The following is a 20,870-nucleotide window of genomic DNA, read 5'->3' as shown; positions in this document are numbered from 1 at the left end:
GTGGCTAAAAATGATAAAATAAGAGTTTTAAAGCAAAACAGTTCCACCATGAGGGGAACGACATAGTCGCTGGACATCTCAGCTTGTTGTTGATTTGTCGCTAGCAACTCCAGCTGCTTAGGTAACCCTGTAATATGTTTACTACCTCGTCAGATGGTGAAATACATCGTGGCTTGTTTTTGTTGATAGTCGCTTCAACTGCCTCGATATTGAAAAAAATTGAAGTTGGAGCCACTTGGACTCGCTGAATGCTACTGACTTTCTACGATTTCCAGTCGCCACATCGCTTATTCCTTGCCTACTCAAATGCAAATACATGCTTATGGTGATTAATGATAGTAGATAAAATATTTTTAACATTTTTCTTCCAGTGTTAGGTACAGTATATCAAATCCTTTAAAATGTCATTGTTTGAGAGTGAAGATGTGAAACATTGCCAGAATATGAAACTCACTGCTACTAAAATTTTAAGTATGTGTACTACAAAGTAATAAGATCCATTATCCATGCATAAAATGAAATATAATCTTATTGTTTCTCCCTTTAAAGTCTACTGTGTGTGCTACATATGCCTTTTCCAACTCACCGCATGTGCGTAAGAGCTGTAGGTGCTGAAGGGAAGGGCGATGGCTGGGTTAAAGATGCCAAACTGCCCAACCATCTGCTGCATACGTCTGATGGTGCGCTCCTTGTCTGTGTCGGCGAATTTGACCACCAAGCTAGAGGAAGCACCCTGAGTGAGTTAGAAGGAAAGAAAGAAAAAAAGGGAAGAAATCAGATGAGGGAACAAACAGCCACTTAACTGCATGTAGCCCTCACACTTACACTCAGCAAATGAATGTGGTACATACATATACGCAAAAGGCCTTGAGAAAATTTGCATTTATGATTAACTACACATTTAGAGACAGCTGTGAACCAACACTTTAAAAAAAAACTGCATTAAGAACGTTAGTGGTTATTATTTCAAATTTCTTAGTCTGCCATGTTCATTTGCAACAACAACTGCTGTTAACATCGATACCTAGTGAGCATCTCTAATTGTGTGTCAGAGATTTGCTTTTCATTACTGCAGAAAATTGTGGCTGGCATACATAAACATAAAACGGACAGCTGCGTTAAGAATAAAAATGTTCTATTTATTGAGTGAAAAGCTCAGATATGCAGACAGGATCAGCCTGCTTTCTTTCAGTCAGAGAGAGACATACACAAAGTCACTCAGGGCAAAGCCGACTCACTGTTTATATCATAAATAGTTTATATCCCTCATGCCCTTCCAGGCTTTTCCCTATCCGGTACGGTACATATATGTAACATCAGAGCTACTTTGTTAAGGTTAAAAGATCTGCAATGCACAGCAGTTCCTACTGGCCTGGGTAGAAGTGCTCTTCAAAGAAAATTCTTCTTTTCAGGGCGATTTCTCTCCTTCTGCCCAGCTTCCGTTTGAGTCTCCTCCTCGTTTCTGTGTCTTTGGCAATTCATTTCTATATCAAAACTATTACCCCTTTTTGCAGCCCAATAATGAAACCAGCAGGTGTGTCTGCCACACACCCTTCATTAAAGAATCTTCAAATGATTTAGCGCTACAGTTGACCTTTTGTGTGCTCCGCCTCTCCTCCCCTCTGCGCCCCCAAACAGGCCAATCGATCCACATAAAAGGCCGAAATATTACTCTGATCTGACAGTGTAGAAAGGTTGTGTGTCAGTCACGATAAGAGGCTCCCTGAAATTGATGCAAGATTGTCAATAGCAGTGGTGACTGGTAAAGCGCCTGGACTGGGTTATAGTTTTCAAACTTCTAAAGGCGGTAATGTTTTGGATCTGAGTCAAATATCGAAGAAGCTGTGTTGGACAACAGGTGCATAGTTACAAATGGCATCTGCATTAGCAGGTTATTATTGCATAATTAATTTGACTTTATTATGCTCTTTTCTGTGTGTTTTCCCTTACTGAGGTATCGCTCTAATAAAGATATCTACAGACAGCAAAAAACGGTCAAAGACAGGCATTGGACCTTTTCGACTGTAGCATATGGATTTTATGTTCTTCCTTTGCCTTTCTCCCCACATTTCTCAATATTCCCACAAGCCCTCTCCTCCAGGCTAACTCACTGGTTGAATTACAGGCTTGCAGTACTATATGTCAATGGTCAGTTGGTTAGTTGGCTGTGTGACTAAAAGACTGACTGTATAGCTAGTTGAGTGACAGTTAGCCAACTAGCCTGGCTAGCTGGTTGAACTACAGGCTTGCAGTACTATATGTCAATGGTCAGTTGGTTAGTCGGCTGTGCGACTAAAAGACTGACTGTATAGCTAGTTGAGTGACTGACTGACTGGCAGGCTAGTTGGCTAACAGACGAATTGAGCACTTACTGGCTCTGGCTAATGAGAAATTAGCTTGTGCAATGCTAATGCAATTCTATCAGATGGGAATAAGACGCCTTGCATTCACTCTGACTCATATACGATTCTATAACAAATACAGAAACAAGAGATAGAAAAACACAATAAAAAAATTCTTAATGCTTCTCAATCTCTTAAGCAAAACCTCATATATTAACACTAAGCAGAGACACTTCAAGGTTGACAGTGACACAATTGCAAGTTTAGCGTTTGTTGTTGTCGAGCATTTTACTATCTGTACGATTAACCTTGCTATGAGGTTTAACTTTGGGAGTGTGCAGCAGAATACAGACAAGATGCTCTAGTATATATTGAATATTTTACCTCGCCTTCACAGTTAAAGAAGCTATTTAAGGTCGCTCTTTGGTAATGAGAACTATGAGCTTTTCCTCTGGTTAAGGAGATTAAGTTGGAACGTTGCAGTCAGCCCTTTGCCATCTAGAACTAAAGTGTCCCTTCTTGAGAAACAAAGTTTATTGGCCTGTCTTATTATACAAGGGCCTTGTGCCATTTGCTTTCATACGCTTGCATGTATGTCCCACTCGCTGCAAAGCTTTTTTTCAAGGTCTCTACACTGAGACTGCCCTCCCACTGTTTCTCCTAAGGACACGTAAATTTTATGGCTTGTCGGCTAAGCGTCCATTGCCACATTTGTTTATCTCAGAGGTTTTCCCATTTAGGCCTGTCAGGATATCAGCGAGCAGAATCTCCATTGCTATAAAGAGAAGAGGATGAAGTGTGAAGTGAAAGTCTCATTAAATTTTTAAGCTGCCAAGTGTGAGCAGAATCCCCCTGCCGGGTGTCTCCCAGCTGCCTAGAGAGCCACTGAAGAAGCGGGAGTTAAACAGGAAGGATAAAAAGCTACTACAGAGACTTAGAACCAAAAGGAAAGTCTGCCTCTTTATGGCTTCTTCTCGTTGCCAAGGATGGTTGTGTTGGTGTCTGCTCAAGCTGCACAAGCTGCAAACCCTCATGTGAATGAAGGAGATAAAGCCTCATACCTAGTGATATATATTTCATATTCTTTTAACTTTAATGCCTGCTTGCATTTGATAACTTAGAAGGAAGATTGGTTCTCTGTCCAGTACTGGGAGATACAGTCTGTGTCTTGGCTTCAAGTGTCTCACAGTGAAGACCTTTATGGTTTTCCTGTATTTTGGGGTCAGTCATGCTGTAACTTTGTTCGCACACCTATTAAGAAATACTTTAAAAATTTTACAACACTCCAAATCAACATAATACAGTCGGAATGTTTTTCACATTTATTTTAAGAAGCTCTGCCATGGTCCAGCAACCTGTCCACAACAGGATGTCAGGAGTTTGAAGGCAACAGCTTCTGTTTATATGTTGTTGTTTTTTTTTTTCAAATTTAACTGCAAACTGTGAGCTGAAAAAAAGCAGATGGTGATAGTTTCACTCTCTCTGAGTCACTCTTTTACTTTCACTCTCATCATGTTTGGTCAGCAGGAAGCTCGAAGGATGTTGGTTTGGTGTAAGTTCTAATTATACTTGCAGTAACACAACTTGTTGTTGTCAACGCAGCAACATGTATGTTAAATGTGATTGCATTTCAGCTGCCTCCTGTCAGCTCCGCACCCTCGTGAGGAGGAAAGGAGAAACTGCTGTGACTGTAAATGACAGCAGATTTCAGCAGACTAATGACTCTCGCGCTGATCTGAAATAAGACAGGTGCACATAAGTTAGATTTTTCATACCAACAATTCAGAAAATTTATATTTATATATTCAGAATCTGCTGATGTTTCCTTATATGTAAAGTATAATTTAAAATTTCTTTCTCACAGTGAAGAAAACACACTAAACTTAAACACTGGTATCACATTGGTACTTGGTATTAACATATTTTCACAGCCAAAGCATCTCAGGATCAGAACATCCTAAGCCTCCTGTCCAGTGTTTTCAAACGCCGTGACAGGCTTCAGCTCGCTACAAACCATAATTCAGTGTGATGGAAAGATGGATATAAAAGAAAAGTGTATTAATGACACAAAACACTTTATTAATAGGAGTAAGTTATTCCGACTGTAAAAAGAAGAGTCTACGGAGAGCTTTAAATCTCTTTAATGCGAGTGCCAAAATCTGTCAAATTGCTAATTTTGTTACTCAGTTAGTCGCAGCAGGTCATTCAGTCATTCATTCAACTTTTCAATCATTTCAAGACAAAGGACCTCAACTTAGAGAAACTAAAGATCTGAAAAAATTTAATTAGTAACATTGAGTTACTAATTTAATATATGCAGTCTTTTAACAAAACTCAAAGAATATTTCAAAATATGCATACTGACTTTATGTAATTTGATTACATGTACATTTTCTGTATAATCTTTCCTTTGTTTAGTTTTTATACAAGTAGAGTGGCAGTCTGTTACAGGGCCTCACCATTGGCACCAGTCACACTCATATTCACACCTATGGCTGATTTACAATCACCAGTTAACAGAATTTACGGCACTTTTAATAATATAGCGCCAAGTCATAATAACAGGTGCCTCAAGGCACTTATGTTGTTATGTAGATGCCCTACAATACTAAAGAGAACCACAGGAAACCCAAACCATCTCCTGTGAGCGGTCGGAGTGAAAGGAGGAAGACAGGACAGAGACACACTGTGAAAGAGAAGTGTAAAAACACAGTGAGTAAAAAAGGTGAATGAAGAAAAAACACTGGGAATCCCTCAGCAGCCTACACCTATGCAGCATAACTAAAGGAGGATTCAGGGTCACCTGATCCAGCCCTAACTATATTCTTTAGCAAAAAGGAAAGTTTTAAGCCTAATCTAGATAGTGTCTGTCTCCTGAATCCAGGAGAAGGGTCTAAAAGTTGAAGGCTCTGCCTCCCATTCTACTTTTAAATACTCTATGTAAGCCTGCAGTCTGAGAGCGAAGTGCTCCGTTGGGGTGATATGGTGCTATGAGATCTTTAAGATAAGATGGGGCCTGATTATTCAGGACCTTGTATGTGAGGAGCAGGATTTTAAATTTGATTCTGGATTTAACAGGGAGCCAGTGAAGGGAAGCCAATATAGGAGAAATATGCTCTCTCTTTCTAGTCTGTGTCAGTACCTTTGCTGCAGCTCAGTTAACCTAACATGGAGATCTTTGGACTGTAGGAGGAACCTGCAGAGAACACGAATGTCCAGGATCTCCGTAGTTTGTTCTAAATACACGGTCAAAGGCATTTCCTTCAGTCATGTTCAGAATTATACTAAAGCTGTATAGAGTACTCTTATATGATATAACTATTAATTTTTGGCATTTGCACGGAGTTACTCTATGGTTGTTTTTCCAGTGAGGCCAACCATTACACTACCCCAGCTAGCCATAGAAGGATAAATGGACTTCCTATTCAAGCTTAGCTCTTATAATAATGGATGACTGGGAACTTGTTTGGTTATTAGAATGTAAATTGAGTTGCTAGAAACAATACTGATTGAAATTAAAGACCTAACTTAAATAAAAGCAGAATGTTGTTTAGGGAGCAGCAACACAAAGATTAATCAACCCTGTGAAAGACTGACATTAACACTCCACATTTCATTGAGTACACAACAAGATTATTACTTATGCCAGTATTTATATGTATACCGCTGCATCGGCTGCCTCTTTCATTTCATTAAAAGACGTGCCTTATTGGGTATTAAATCCTGGCACTCGTAGCACTTGCATATGTACTCTGTTCTCTGTCTGAAGTAACTGACAAGATTCAGGAGATGGGGAATCACATTTAGATGAATTTTAAACTTCTTTTTTTTCTTCTCTTGCACTCTCAATCATCTAGCTCTCTCTTCTAAGCAAGCGTTACCTCATTTGCTTTCTTTTGTTGTGCGCTTATCCTTCCATCATCCTGCTCTGCTGCTTATATCTCAGTTCCTGTGTCAGCTGAAACTGCCTCGAACTCAGCTGCTGCGCATACGGAGTGAAAAAAAAATCAGCATGGCTCTGCGGACCTGACCCACACCCCCGTCATCTCTGTGTAATTTTGTCCTGAGACTTTCTTCCTACATCACCCTGCTGAATTCCAGCAATTTGCTCTACAGCACTAGAATTTAAATGTTTAATTGAGGCACTCGTGGCCTGAACTTTGGTGGTGCGTGCACACCAGCGATAGCAGCTGGTGATCAAGGGATGGTGGCAGAGTATACGTGAGAAGAGATATTTATGCTTGAATTATGATGGGTTAGAGTGTGATCGGCCGCTGATGCCGGATGGGTAGTTCCACATATGGAACAAATGCAAGTGTATGTACGCTCACAATGGACTTCTAAGCATGCAGCGGCCAGCACTCTTCGTGCAGTCTCTTGATGCAGATTTCCTTTTTCATTTCCAACTCACACACAGATTAATACATACAAAATGCCCACTCCTTCTCTACATGAATAACACAAATGTATTCAGCTCAAGTCCTCCGAGCTGGAAAATAAGATCAGTCAGGGAGCCTTTGACCCTAGTCCGTGGCTGGACGTGGATGTGGCAGTGAGCGGTATAGAACGAGTGTGCATGCATGTGCTCATGTAAATGTTTTACCCACAAAGTGCTTCTATTTGTAGATATTTATGCATGCGCACACATGCATTCGTGTACGTCTGTGTGCACACGCATAAAATCTAAGAAGCAAGTGTTCATGCTCTGGGGCGCTGGCGTTCATTTGCTGTAGTGTTAATATTCTGTGCGGTACACCTCAGCCACTGCTGCTATAGGTCTTTATTATTGTCATCTTTTTGACTGAAATATGAAGGAATGAGGGAATTGCTTGTTTGATTTGCCTGATAATAAATTCTCTGTCTCTTTGGCTGTCAGTGGCATTTATTTCTTTGTTTGATTTCTTCATTTTTAATCCACCTCAACATTTGGTAAATAAATGCTTTTTCATTCAGTTAACATGCTTGTACATGACTTCTTTTTGCAGTCGTGGCTCGACTGCAATCGAAACGATGTTAAATTAACACACAGGATGTGCGGCCCATGTTTTTTCCAGGATCTTTGCTACACTGACGGACACGCTGCTCTGAATAGAACTGTCCTGCTGAGGCATAATAGACCATCGGAGGTCCACTAATCTCAGCAAGGCAGGCGCACTGTGCCTGCTCCTCCAGCAGCCACAGGATATGAGATGCTGATCAGATTTCTATAATCAATTTACCAGAGCAGGAGGTATAAATCCTGTCCATTCACTCATTCTCTCTCTGCCCCCTCGCTCTCTGTCTCATTCTCCCTCTCTCTCCAAGTCTCCCCCCCTCATCCTTTCAGCACCCTGCTTATAGTTGGATGAATAATTCAGCAGCCAATGTGGTGAAAGGTGGAGTAAACAAGTCTATTGCCTAATATCCCGAGAGGCTGCCAAAGAGAGACGAGCGAGGGCAGAGAGGTAGCAGAGATAGGGGAATGGAGCAACACAGAAGGAGGGTATCTATGGAAAATGGACATCCAGAGTCTTTCCTCATGACCTGCAGTCATTTGCACTTAGATTGACTCAGAGGTTGTGCCAAAATGGCACAGCTGGCTTCAAGTGGTTCTCTCTGCTCCTCTCTCTCGAGCCACACATTGGCAACCATTAATAATGAAATCATACAGTGAAACACAACACCTGTGAGATAGGGTGGGAGGGAGTTCACTGTCCCAGCCTTTCTGAGACGAGAGCTGCCGAAACAAAAACGAGGATGAAAGCAAAGTATACTTCAGGCTACTGTATAAAACAAGTCATGACTCTCTGTCCGCTCGCCGAATGTCATGGAGAATAACTCTATTCAGGTTTGAAGTGCAGAGTAAGTAGCTTTTATTTTGACACAATCAGGTATACAGGGACCCTGCTTAAACACGAGACACATACAAATGAGCAGTACAGCTTTTTGTGCTCGCAGTAAAGCTAGTGCGGAGAGAATTCAGAGGACACAGTGTGCTTACATAAGGAGCTAATGTAATCTCACACTGGGGTTCTATCCACTGATTATGCAAACAGAACTACTGATTGATGACTCATCCAAAATTCAATTATCACTCTAAACAGTTTTATCTGGAAATCAGATTAGGATTTTTTTCAAGTACCGTGTTAATTACAAAGACAGCAGAATATTTGTTTTTGGATCTTTTTTAAAAATCTGCCATATTTATAAAGATGGATTCAGTTGATTCAAACGTCGAAGCTGAGAATTTAAAGCTCCATAGCAAGACACGTGGACTGCAGCTATTGAAGTGTTGTGGATGTTACAGATGCTTTGTGGCCTGAGTGGGTTTCTGTGCTTTTATATGAGGGAGACAGCTGTACTCACTGGCATAGTCTGGCTGCCGTGGAGCGCGCTGATTGCAGACTGAGCCTCGGTGTGTGTGGAGAACTTAACGAAGGCGCAACCTGGAAGAAAGAGCAGATGCACACCGCACACAGGTAAACACACACAAACATACAAAGAAGTACATTTACACATGTATATATTAATATAGAGAGAAATATATTGTATATCCTGTACAGTGTTCACTCAAGTGAGCCTTTAACAGTGTACAATATATTAATAAATTAATAATAATAATAGTTGAATTATATTTGACACCACAGAAATCGCTGTGCAGTGAGAGCCTCTCATTGCACAGCAGGCTGCCCAACTCCAGGCATTAGGCAGGCAGACAAGCAGGCAGAAGCTGCAGGCAAGAGATTGCACTGATGAAGCAGAAAAGCATGCTATTTAGCACCACATGCCTGTCTGTGCATATTAAACACGAGCTAAACTGGCTAAACTTAACTAGCAAACCATCTAGGTTCTCAGAACAATTAATTGTTTCTACGACAAGATGTTCTGATCACTTCTTCTGATTTGAACAAGGCCCGAAACAATCAAACCTCTTTGCTGTACTGTCCTTAAAGAACTATGATTTTCTCTCTTTAGGGTCTGGCTATGATACCTTTTTCTTTCAAAATCAACCAAGAAAGTACCCTTAGTAGAAATGATTGAAGGGGCAGAAACTAAAAGATGCATCACCATCTAATTCAAGACAAAAGAAAATGCATTCTCTGTGAAACTTGCAGTAACTGTCCAGCCGACTGCTCATGCAGGTCTCTGAGCTCAGTTTATTAAAATGTGAGAAAGCTAGAGCGAATAAAGATGCTCAGCGACTGACACAGAAACACATGTGGACTAAATCTGGGTCTGTTGTCTGAGCTAGCAGGAGTATCCACTGAGCCACCGTGTCCTTTTATAATTACACCCCATTTCACCTAATTTCATTTTTTCATGTTAAGTTTCCTTTTTTAAAATTATTTAATCTGTCATACTGTCAGTCTCCTTATCATCTTCTCTGCTTGACCCAGTCACCCTGCCATTCTTCCTCTGTTAATGGGCTTACGCCTATGGACACCAGCCTATCACGATGCCCATTCAGCTGTCAAAGCACTGCCCCCCCTATTGAGATATGAATAGATCGGGGCTAGAGCTCGCTATGACCTGGACAAGGATTTTGCCACAGTAGTACAAACCATACATCAGTATAATTATGCATTTAACACTTCCTGCACCTTTTTAAATAAACTAAAAAAACTGAACGTGTGAAGCGGTGAGGAAGCATAAAATATTCTCTACATGTCATTTTGTATCACAGGACTTTGAGATGCAACATGGTGATGAATTTTTTTTCACTTGTTTAGATGTTTTTTATTTGATATGATATAATTATACTACTAGTACTGCTACTGCTACTACTACTACTAATAATTATTACTATAAAAAGACTTTCAAATGATACTCTCAGCCATTACCAGAAAAAAAGAATTGTGATGATGTAATAGAGGATAATGACTTGAGTGTTGACAGTTAACTTAGACGGAGCATAAATACTGCACAGCCACAAAGAAGAATGCAACTCGTTCCCATCCCCACAGTGGGGACACTTGAATCGTTTTGACATCCGTCTTTCTTTTCTCCTCCTCCAGCGTACTGCAGAGTCAGAATGTTCTTCAAACCCTTTTAGATATAATTCCATAACGATTTCCATAAGCACCGGCTGGGGAATAGGCTTTAGAGACATGAAAAACCACTGGTCTCTTTGCTCTTTGTTGCATGGCTATCTCAGAAAGGGCTTCAGGATATCAACACTTCAGTACCTGCGTAAAGTCCAGCGGTACATTCAAAACAATAGACATCAGCAGGATAATGACTGGGATTTTGTTATGCAGGAAATTCAGGTAAATACTGAAAAAGTGTTTGCAAAGCCAACAGGGTAATTTTTAAATCATTGCTGAATTAGGTGGGATCACAGCAAGATATCACATGTGGTGAGAGAGCTGGGTTTTCCAGGACTAGTAGCAAGACTAAAAGCAAAAACATTGTCCTAATTAGAGTAACGATAAATTTAAATATGGCATCTTTTAGAAACTATTAGACTTTGACAATCCCGTGTCCCAAACAACATAACGTTAAATTTTTGACATCAATTAACCAGTCGGGCTACTTGACCTATATCTGATGGATGTGCTGCACAGATTTGAGACACACACTCGGATGCACTGTCACTTCTTTGTCAGTGACCTAAATAATGCTGTCAGCTGTATCACGGCTCTTACCTTTGCTGTTTCCGTCAGGACCTCTTAGGACCGTGCACTCTTCGATGACTCCGTAAGGCTCGAAGAGGCGGTAGACATCCTCCTCGGTCTGTTGTTTGTTCAGCATCCCAACAAACAACTTCCTGTCTTCTGGAACAAAAACAAGAGTCAAAAGATTACATTACAACTTTGACCTCAATTATGAAACCAATTTAAGAGCATACAATAGTGAATTGTACAGTAGAGTCACCGTTGGTGGAACAGAGACAGCAATTTAAAAAGGAAGTCTCATTTTCCGCAGGAACAAAGACACTTTCGCGGAGCCTCGGTGTAAAGTAACTGTCTAGTTTATTTAGTGCAGGTTGGCCTCGAGTCACATTGTATTATCTCTTTTCCCAGACTGATCATTTTAAATCTCCACTATAAGTGGGTTTAGTCCCATGTGGGCACATATACTATAGCAGCAGGGGGTAAGTGAGTGGTCAGGGGCTGGAAAGAAGAAAGGAGGGAAATGGTAGACTAATGAAGAGGTTTCTCACATGCTCACACACGCAGCCACAGAGACCCAAGACAATGAGAGAGTCTTTGGTCCTTTTAAAAGCAGGAAGGGGCTCCAGGCAGCTCTAACCTCCTACACACCACACTGTACTGGCTGAAAGCTCCAGTTCTCTCCCTCTTTCTTTTACTCACTCTTTCTCCTTCCCCTTTATTCATCTATCTCTTTCCTGCGTTCTTATTCTCTCGCTGATTCTACATTTTTCCCCTCATTCTTTTTCAACTGCCCGCCTCCCTCCCTTCCTCCCTTTATCTCTCTCTTACTCTACTAATTGCTGCTGATCCAGTGTTTTTTGTGCAGCCAGAGAAATATTTCAGTGTGCTCTTCAGTGAACAATGGCGTGTCTCTCCAGTGAGCAACGAAGGCTGGGAGACACGCCATGAATAACGCTGACTTTTCAACAGATAGCCCGTACGCCACCGAGTCCTGTTAAATGCTTTGGGATCTGATCTTTACCTTGACCTGACACGCTGTGTTTACTGATGTACTCTGGCCTTCCATGATTAATGCCACAGTGCAGCATGTCTCAGTTGGCAGCAGAAGCTCTAAAAATCTTCCTTTTATACAGATTGTTTCTCCAACACTGACCTGTGCCATCACAGGAGACTGAGCGAGAGGCAGGACAGCAGCAAAAAAAAAAATCACCGCCAGGGGTATTGCCCGGTGTCGGGGTGACCTGCGACGGCTATCGATTGTGTCGTGCCGTTGCTGCTCTCTGACCCTGAGCCAAGCTGATACCCACATTCCTGCAGCGAGCACGACAGAGAGTGTGTATGGACATGGCGCCCAGCTTCGGTTTCAGCGCTCAGCAACCCCAATGATGCACCTTTAAAATAATCACCCGTGTCAGAGCGTTGTCTAGGGAGGGGCATCCCTGGTGCCGGCTCCTTATTGCAAGTGGCAGGATCAGAGGCTATGTATCAAAATGGAAGTGATGCAATGTGACATCTGTCAGGGTGGATTGGAGAGCATTTATCTGCAAAAAAAAAAAAGCCCTGAACTGGAAAATGAAAGGCCAAGATGGTCCTTCCTTTTGCTGGAGGGAGAATATAAATTCTGAGGTTGGATCAGCAAGATGAGTCAAGAGTGGGGGATGGGGCTGGACTGCACATATTTCCCTGAATGCCATCAGACCAAATCTTACATACGGTCCTGTGACAGAGAGGAGGCCATCTGAGCTCCTACTGTACCTACTTGGGCTCTAGGTAGTAGCTTATGCGGGTCTGAAAAGTACCAGTGCAGAACCTTTAACAGTTCTGTGCCTTTCATTCTTTATTGTATCACAATATCAGTTCACAGCGAATTACACAAAAGCCTCACAGTGTTATTGTCTTTTAAAATTGTGTTTATTCTAATTTATTTTTGCATTATGTGTGACAGAGGTATGGAGACATGTGGAGATGGTGACTGCAGAGTATCTGCTTCTTTTGTATTTAGCAGAAGTTCCTAATCTGCAGCTGCGAGAGAGAAAGAGATGGAGTACATGTTGTGGAACATAAATGTGCTTTGAAAACAAGCTAACAATGCATGAAAACAGATCATCTAGTAGATCTGTTCCACTGTCTAGGATTCTGCTCTGGCTGCTCTCAACTAAAACGCTCCCTTGGGAATTCAGGTCTTGTGTTCATTGCCAATAGAAACATTATCTCATTTATCTACAACGCTGCAGCACAGGCGGCGTGCAAACAGACACAAACAGAGTGAAAACACCTACAGTCATTTACAGATATCTGACAGGGGAGGAAAAAAAACGAACAAATGAGGGACAAAGGGAGGGAGAAAAAAATTAGACGCAGAAACAAGGATACCCTTGCATCCCCTGATACAACGGATTAGAGATAACAGCTCTCCCCCCATGACCACATGCACAGTATACACATGAGTGCATGCCCCACTGTTAACTATCTTGTAACTACAGAGTATTGACATTTTCTCGGTAATCACCTTAACCCGCCTGAGTGCTGCCAACTGCTATTGCTGCTAACTTCCATCCGCTAACTGCAGCTACAAAACTCTCACAGCACCCAAGGCTGCTGCTAATTGCAAAGCCGCTGCTAGCTGCAAGTGTAGTTAATACTAATCTCTTGTTTAATCACTGCTGTGTTACAAGCTGCAGCACATATTACAAATAATCTGCATGTTCACTGCAGTGCAAAGCTATATACATATGTCTGTTTGTGTGAATGATACTGATTTAAACAGAGGGGGGAAAGGTTGTCTTTTCCTTTGGTTTCGTCAATACCTTGTTTCATTACATTTCTGAATCTGGATCTTTTAAAGAATCTGGACACAGTGATATAAATTGGCAGAGCCCCTGTTACTTCTTCCCTTTACTGTTTGTTTTTTTTGTATGCTCTTCTTTCATAAATCCCGAACTAATACGATGAAATACTCAATTTTTCCCTTTCTCCATTTCTTCTAGAGAGTATCTTTCTTTCATATTTAGTGTAAAAAAAGCTTGTGACAGAAACAGCGATCTACCAATTCATGGCTAAAGATGAGATTCAGAAGAGTGCCATGCTTATGCATGCTTTTATAAGTCTAATAAAAGGAATGTGTATTTATGCTTCTGCCTTTGTGCATACATAAAATAGTAGCAGTTTTTGCGCAGACCTTTATGCATCTGGTCCAGTACTTCCTGGACCATGTTCAGTTGATTTCAGTTGTCACAGTAATTCAGGAGCACCTCTCTGTGTATCCTTTATCAGAAAGAAACTAAATTCAATTTGTGATTCACTGACAGCTTTTAATAGCTTTCTCAGGTAATGCTACTTGTAAGTGGACTGTATCTGACTGAGTACTGTTTTAACTGAATATTAGGTCACATACACCCGTAAAACAATGCAAAAGGCTAAAATTGCTAGCAACTAGCATTCCTCTTTCACTACCTTTAAAAACACATGCCTTAGCAATAGCTGTTCGAGGCTAGCAAATTGCTCCAACTGTGCAGTTTAACACAGAAAAACTGAGGAAAATAGTTGAATTGTGGTCTCCTTACATCATGATGCAACCTAGTCACGTTGAATATCATATTAAATTAGAGAGACTCTGCGGGTTCTGTAGTTATTAAGAAGAAATATCATCACCTAATGAATTCAGGGGTCCAATAACCACCAGCAAGTTCGCTGTGAAAACTGTACTGCATGCTGGCATTAAGATGCATTTACAGCTCACTGTAGCAGAGTACTGTATTCAACTTCAGTGACACACCACTGATGTCCTGATATTCACCTCCCCATCATGTTTAATTTACTCTGAGTTACTAAACAGATGCTTGTTTGGAATAAATGCATTGGAAATTAAACTCCAGAATAATGAATTGGCAGTGTGCTGTCTTGTTATAAATATTGATTTCCTATAAGATTTATAGGTCCATTTGAAGCTGCTCTAATCAATATAAACTTTTCAGACTAAGCATGTTGGCCCTGCGTGAACTCTTAGAGTTAACAGCACTAAAGCAAATTAAATCAGTAATATTTCATATCTCAATTTTTCATGCTGTTGCCTAACCATTAAACTACGTGCATGACAAACAATAGCGCAGTAATCCCTTTCTCATGCGTGTGTTCTCAAGCTCAAAAGCACAATACTTTCTTCTCTTTGTTTCCACTGGAAGTTTAAAAAAAATCTCCTCTTCACAATAAACAAAAATACACCACATCTCCAGCACAGTCTAATATACTGTAGACTTATTGCGCTGCGTTTGATGATTACGCTACATTACTATGCAAGAATTTGACAGTGGATTGAGACTTTGTGAATAGCAATGGGGCAGAATGGGAGTTTTTGGAGCAACAAGATGAAAAGAAAAAGAGAGAGAAGCCGGGGAAGAAGAGACGCAGAGAGAGGGAGAGAGTAAATGTGTGGGAGAGTGGGAGTGATGAGCCCATACTGTAAGTTGCTGTGCATACAGTCCTGTAGTCCTTGATAAGCCAGGATGGATGAAAGAGGCAAACCATTGGAGTGGGTAAATCATTGTCAGCGGTGGGTAGGATGAAGGAAGCAAAGGGACGTGAGACAGGAAGGGAATGGGATGGAAATGGGAGTGAAGGGAGGAGGGAAAGCATACCAACAGCTTTAGGCGCTCCCTTGTTTTCAAATTTCCCTTTTCTAACTGTCTCTTTCTCAATTATTTGCAGCGGAAAGGCAGTATTATGGAAGGAGTGAGAGATATTGTGACAGAGGGAGAGCGTGCGCTATAGAGAAAAAGTACTTGTCGTAAGGATGGGGAGGTTGCTATGACAACTACTTATACAGCGGGCTGTCAGTCATGTTTCATTGGAGTTTGGAGAGGAGGAGATGAATGAAAGGAGCAGAGGAGTTGGGGAAGGAGGGGTTGGAAAAGGGTCATTTCTCCATCTGTCTGCTGAGCCCGAGTGTAAATTTGACTGTCAGGCTTGCAGATAAGGACAAATTATGAACAATATTAGCAGGCTGATAAAAGGGAACAATAATGAATGGATAAATATATTAAAACTAAATGAGATAGCATCCAGGCAGAAACAGGGGCCCTGAGAAGCCATCCAGGTTTTCTCATTTGAAGGGGAAGATAAGAGTCAGGGAGAGGCTATGAAGGGGAAGGATCTACCATATTAGAGTTAGCTACTGTAGCATACTTCCTTGTCAGAAGAAAGAAAGAACCAAAAATCACCCTGTAGCAGGAATACCAAACACTCTCCCTCCTTCACAAGCCTATTATACTTCTCCAGTGAGCAGGATGCCACACAATAACAGTGTCAGCATGTGTTCAAGCATAAAAAACACAGACTGAATGGAATGAAATTAATTAACCCTAAGAGATCACAGTTCTTAGCCAGTGGAATTGAATCCAATTTATTACATATAGGGCTCTAACTAGGGTTGTGTTTGCATTAATGAGATGCGTGCATGGATGTGTGCAAGTACAGCACGTGTGCACTCTTGTGTATAGGTGTGCTGAGGGCATCCCTCCTACCCTGGGTATAGCAAGGACCACGGATAAGAATGGAGACCAATAAGGCAGAGAGCCTGAGGTTTGGCTCGGCCTCGAGATGAGAAAACCCTGCCAAATTAACGTCTGAATAATGAGTCTTTTATGTGCTGCATTAATGCCACAGAGAGGATGGACACATTTTGTCATAATGTTGGAGCCACATCACACACAACCCAGTTAGCAGGTTCCACCAGCACACCTTTAACTAAGGAAGAAATATGGGTTGATGGAATAGTTTGTTTACCAATTTCTAAACTAAATTAGCACTCCTGTGTGTGTGTGCAGCTGTCTTTTGAAGTTTGCATGCTAACCCACTGAGTTGACAGCACAAACCGTAAGGCCTACCATGCGCCCGCCCTAATGAGGTAGCTTATTAGCGCTGTTTCCCTTACGACTTCAGATGTTGCTTGGAAACAGCACAGCAAAGAAAACAATAGTGTAGATCCAACCAAAAAGCCATCAAACCTGGAGCTCGCTGATGTGCAAATTCAACACATTGTTGAACCTCATATGACTGAATGAAGAATGAAAACTAGATTTACTGACTGAATTTAATTGTTTATGAATGCTAAACACACTGTATTTTATTTTGATGCTCTACAGTCTACAGCACCGTCAACCATACATTAGGTCTACAATTCATTTTTGACACGTTAGCTTTAACAGGCGCTACAGACCTGCTTCTCTAACTCTTGCAGCGCCTGTGGTGACAATGGCTTGACTTCATGTCATAGTGTCATCATGTTGGTGTCGCGGCTTGTCATCGGCAGCCGCAGCCCGTAAAACCCATCAGTAAAAATGCCATACAGCGGTGCACACAAGGCCTTGATAGTAATTCTTCAGAAACAGTGCATCCCTCAGTAAGCACCCCTCTGGGACAGATTCCGCTTCACCGCTTTAACATACATATAGGTATACGCTGCAAACATGCGGGAAGCAACACACAAAGTATGCAATTATCTAAACACACAGACACACGCACGCACAGAACAGCAACTACATCAACAGGCACACTAAAAGAAACATTTACTATGCATGGTCCATGTATCGTATACACCGAGAGCCAAAAACACTGTACAAACAAACATGATCGCAATGAGTAGGAGGCTGCGGTTGGTAAGTGTTGCATCACAAGCCCTATAGCGTTTTAATCGGGCCAAAGAGCTTAAGATCAAACGGTAACGTGTTACCAAACAGCAGCCTCATAAGAAAAGACAGCTTCTATATGCCACAAACATGTCCCCCACACACCAACCGAGTCTTCTCCATTTCTGAGGGGATTTGGAAACTAGTGATCATGAATTCTTTCTGGGCGCTGGCAGAAATAATGATGGATAGCATATATGACACCTAAAAGACTCACCTGTGCATCTACACACGCTCACACATGTTTGTATATAAATGCGCATATAAACACATAAAATGCACATACAGCAAAGATTGTACGCATTAATGCGATCTAATGGCTGCTTTGTTCGGTGCTGCTGGCTGGGGGATCCCAGCAGCATCTTGGCCCCCACTGGAAGCCTTGAACATACAATTACAGGCCCCTGAATTGGTTCTCCCTCCTCTAAACGTTCCATCTAAGACCTCTGAGGTGTGTAAGTGTGAATCTTGGCGTGCACGGTTGTTTTGTGCGCTCTTGCTTTCGGTACAGTTACAGTCAGCTCATCGCCCAGTTGACAGCTTACACTCCCACCTCAGAGGAGAGCAGCTGAAAGGAGAAGAATAGAAGCAGAAATTGCTTAAAATATTTTATCGCCGCCATATACGTCTCAGCAAATTTACACTCAATATGATAACAAATGTGAAATATTACTCACAGCTTTGTGTCGACTTCAGTGCATTAAGGCGCTGGTCATAAATCCTGAAACTGCTGTGCAACTTGCCTACGTAGCTACTGTATATAAACATTTACAATATGGCTCTGCTATTTATATTCTCTCCCTTCATAATGCCATCTGAAGGGCATTTTGGCATCCGTTATATTATGGATTTTTTTCTCCCACATTTTCCTCTATCCCATTTATTGCCATTCTTCTTTCCCGTCCAGATTGTATTTCTATACAGTAGAAGGCCTTTTACCTTTGGCAGTATTCAACACAGCGCTAGCCTGTTTCTTAATTATTTTCTCATCGCTCCACTGACACTGATTCATGAGGGTAACGGTGGACACACCCCCATGGCCAGCCCCCTCGCCCAGCCTCCTCCCCACCACCCCTTCACATAGTTTTTCTCTCTTTCCTACCTCTTCCTTACAGTAGAGTTGTTCTCAGCTTACAGATTCAATCATCTCCCGGACGTTATTTTTCTTTCTCTCTGGTCCCATTTTTGGCCCCTTCTGCCTCAGCATCTCCATGTCTTTTCCTTCTCTCACATTACCCTGTGATTATCTTGGCTGGCTAATGAGTTACCTTCATGGCAACTCATTAGCCAGCCAAGATAATGCTTATTTTCAATTAATTCACTTTGTCTTATATGGAGAGGAAATAATGGACTTCATAAAGAGATGACTAAGGACTTCACCATACATTGAATCAAACCAAGCTCCACAATCCCCCCTACGATGTGTCATATCAGTATCCTCTGACTTCTTGACCTCTCACCCCAAACAGCCTGGTTCTGCCGGAGGGTTTGTTCCTGTTAAAAGGGAGTTTTTCCTTCCCACTGTCGCCAAAGTGCTTGCTCATAAGGGTTATATGAATGTAGGGTTTTTTTCTGTATGTTTTACTGAAGGGTCTATCATTAGGAAAACCATCATTAGAAAAAGGACAAAAGCCGAACTAATATCTTAGAGAGCAACACAGTAAAGCAAGTAAAAGTGAATAGAAATGATGGGAAAATGGGCGCATGAGTTTGCCAGAGAGAGAGAAATGAACCAAAGGAAGCTTAGGAGGAGAGAGCGAGGGGCCATGCTTAACTCCAGCTCAAGAGAGAGTGAGGACGTACCAGAATATGGGCTATCTCTCTGAAGCTTTGTCTGCAAGAGCAACTGAGCTGGCAGATGACTCTGCTGCACATGGACAAAAGAGGCTTACAGGCCACCCTGCATGTCAGCTTTCCCCAGCCAGAAGTGTGAGAGCTGTAGGGGAATATAAGGTGCACTCATGCACTCACCTGACTAGACCTACAGAGACCTCGGTGAAAGTGGATTCAGATTTTCTCTATGACTATACAGAATGACATCAGCCAGCAACTTTGGTTTCCATAAATTGTAGTCTGGGGCAGAGCGTTTCTTTACTCGAAAAAAAAAACTGCAGTGTTAACAGTTATAAGATGGGGGGGAAATGATGTATGAGGCGAGGGTGCAAATACATAAGTAAATGCATAAGCTCTAAAGCACGTTACTGGCATATTTTTTATACTTTACTGTTTCCATATTATTAGCTGGAGCAGATTTTTCAGGAGGCAAGATGCTAAACTTGGAGGTGCTTTTTTGGGAACCTTTTCCCTACTTTTTCTCGTGTGTTTTTTGTATGCACAGCCGCTGTACTGCTGATATGACTGCAGGGGGAGGACCTAACACTGTCAGTCACATTGACAGCTAAGCTGCCTTATCTGCTCTCTGCTGGTGCACTTTTAATTGGCTAGAAGGTCAATCTGCACCTTTTAGAGGATGTAATTGCACCAAAAGCATTTCATAATCCAGGACAGCCGTACTGTTTTTTGGGCCTAAGGCGAGCATGTGCACGAGGCTTTCATATTCTTGTGATTTTTTTTTATTTTTTATCCCTACTTGTAAGAATAATCATTTTGGGGAGTTCTGCACCACTGTACTAATGAACTCCTGCAAAGGTTTTTATAGCAGAGCATCTATAGCAGAGAAATGTGTGTGATGACTGAAGGTATCTGCACGATTATTACTGTAGATACAGCACGAAGCTTACGTTGGAGGCTCCTGACACAAAAATTTGACGTCAGCTGCTTGCTGTTGAAAAAAAAGAAAAAGAAAAAGCTGTGCTAGTTTGTGTTTTATCAACACGACAAAAATTGTTACAGGTTTGTAAGGAGCAGAACTATAAGAAAGGAAAGATGCATCGCCATCTTCATCAAAGCTAATGCTAGTGGATGAAGCAACATCATACACCAGCCGAGCAGGTAGTTCTTTGCAGCATATTTGTAAGAATATTTCACCGGAGAGAAAAATAATATGCATTTGACAATATAATAATGTACTTGCTTTTCTCTTTCACTTGTATTTTCTCTGCCATCCCGGATAAAGGCATTTCAATTTTCTCAAAAAAAAAGCAGCCGTACATGCTAAAAACACACTATTGTTGCAGGTGAGAGGCTGAGTGACATTACAAATCTTAGAACGTTGAGGCATGTTCCTTTTTTGGGGGGGCTGGTATGGAGGATGGGTCGATTGATATCAGAACTGAGAAAGATGAGTGTGG

General features: G+C 41.5%; 1 protein-coding gene across 14 annotated transcripts in view; it reads right to left on the bottom strand.

Annotated features, from left to right (window-relative positions):
• celf5a (cugbp, Elav-like family member 5a) overlaps window positions 1-20,870 on the bottom strand; it is a 187,638-nt gene that overhangs the window by 21,755 nt on the left and 145,013 nt on the right. For 10 of the 14 annotated variants that reach the window (XM_026158996.2, XM_026158999.2, XM_026158997.2 and 7 more), the window contains exons 4-6: window positions 10,967-11,095; window positions 8,688-8,767; window positions 587-733 (exon numbers count right to left, since the gene is read on the bottom strand). In XM_026158996.2, coding sequence (XP_026014781.1) covers window positions 587-733; window positions 8,688-8,767; window positions 10,967-11,095 — 356 coding nt within the window. The remainder of the gene's footprint in view (window positions 1-586; window positions 734-8,687; window positions 8,768-10,966; window positions 11,096-20,870) is intronic. The other 4 variants (XM_026158998.2, XM_026159004.2, XM_026159006.2 and 1 more) reach the window with 1 other exon arrangement.

This window comes from Astatotilapia calliptera, chromosome 23 (assembly GCF_964374335.1).
Source record: "Astatotilapia calliptera chromosome 23, fAstCal68.1, whole genome shotgun sequence".
NCBI lineage: Eukaryota > Metazoa > Chordata > Actinopteri > Cichliformes > Cichlidae > Astatotilapia > Astatotilapia calliptera.
This window is presented reverse-complemented; position numbering and strand designations above follow the sequence as displayed.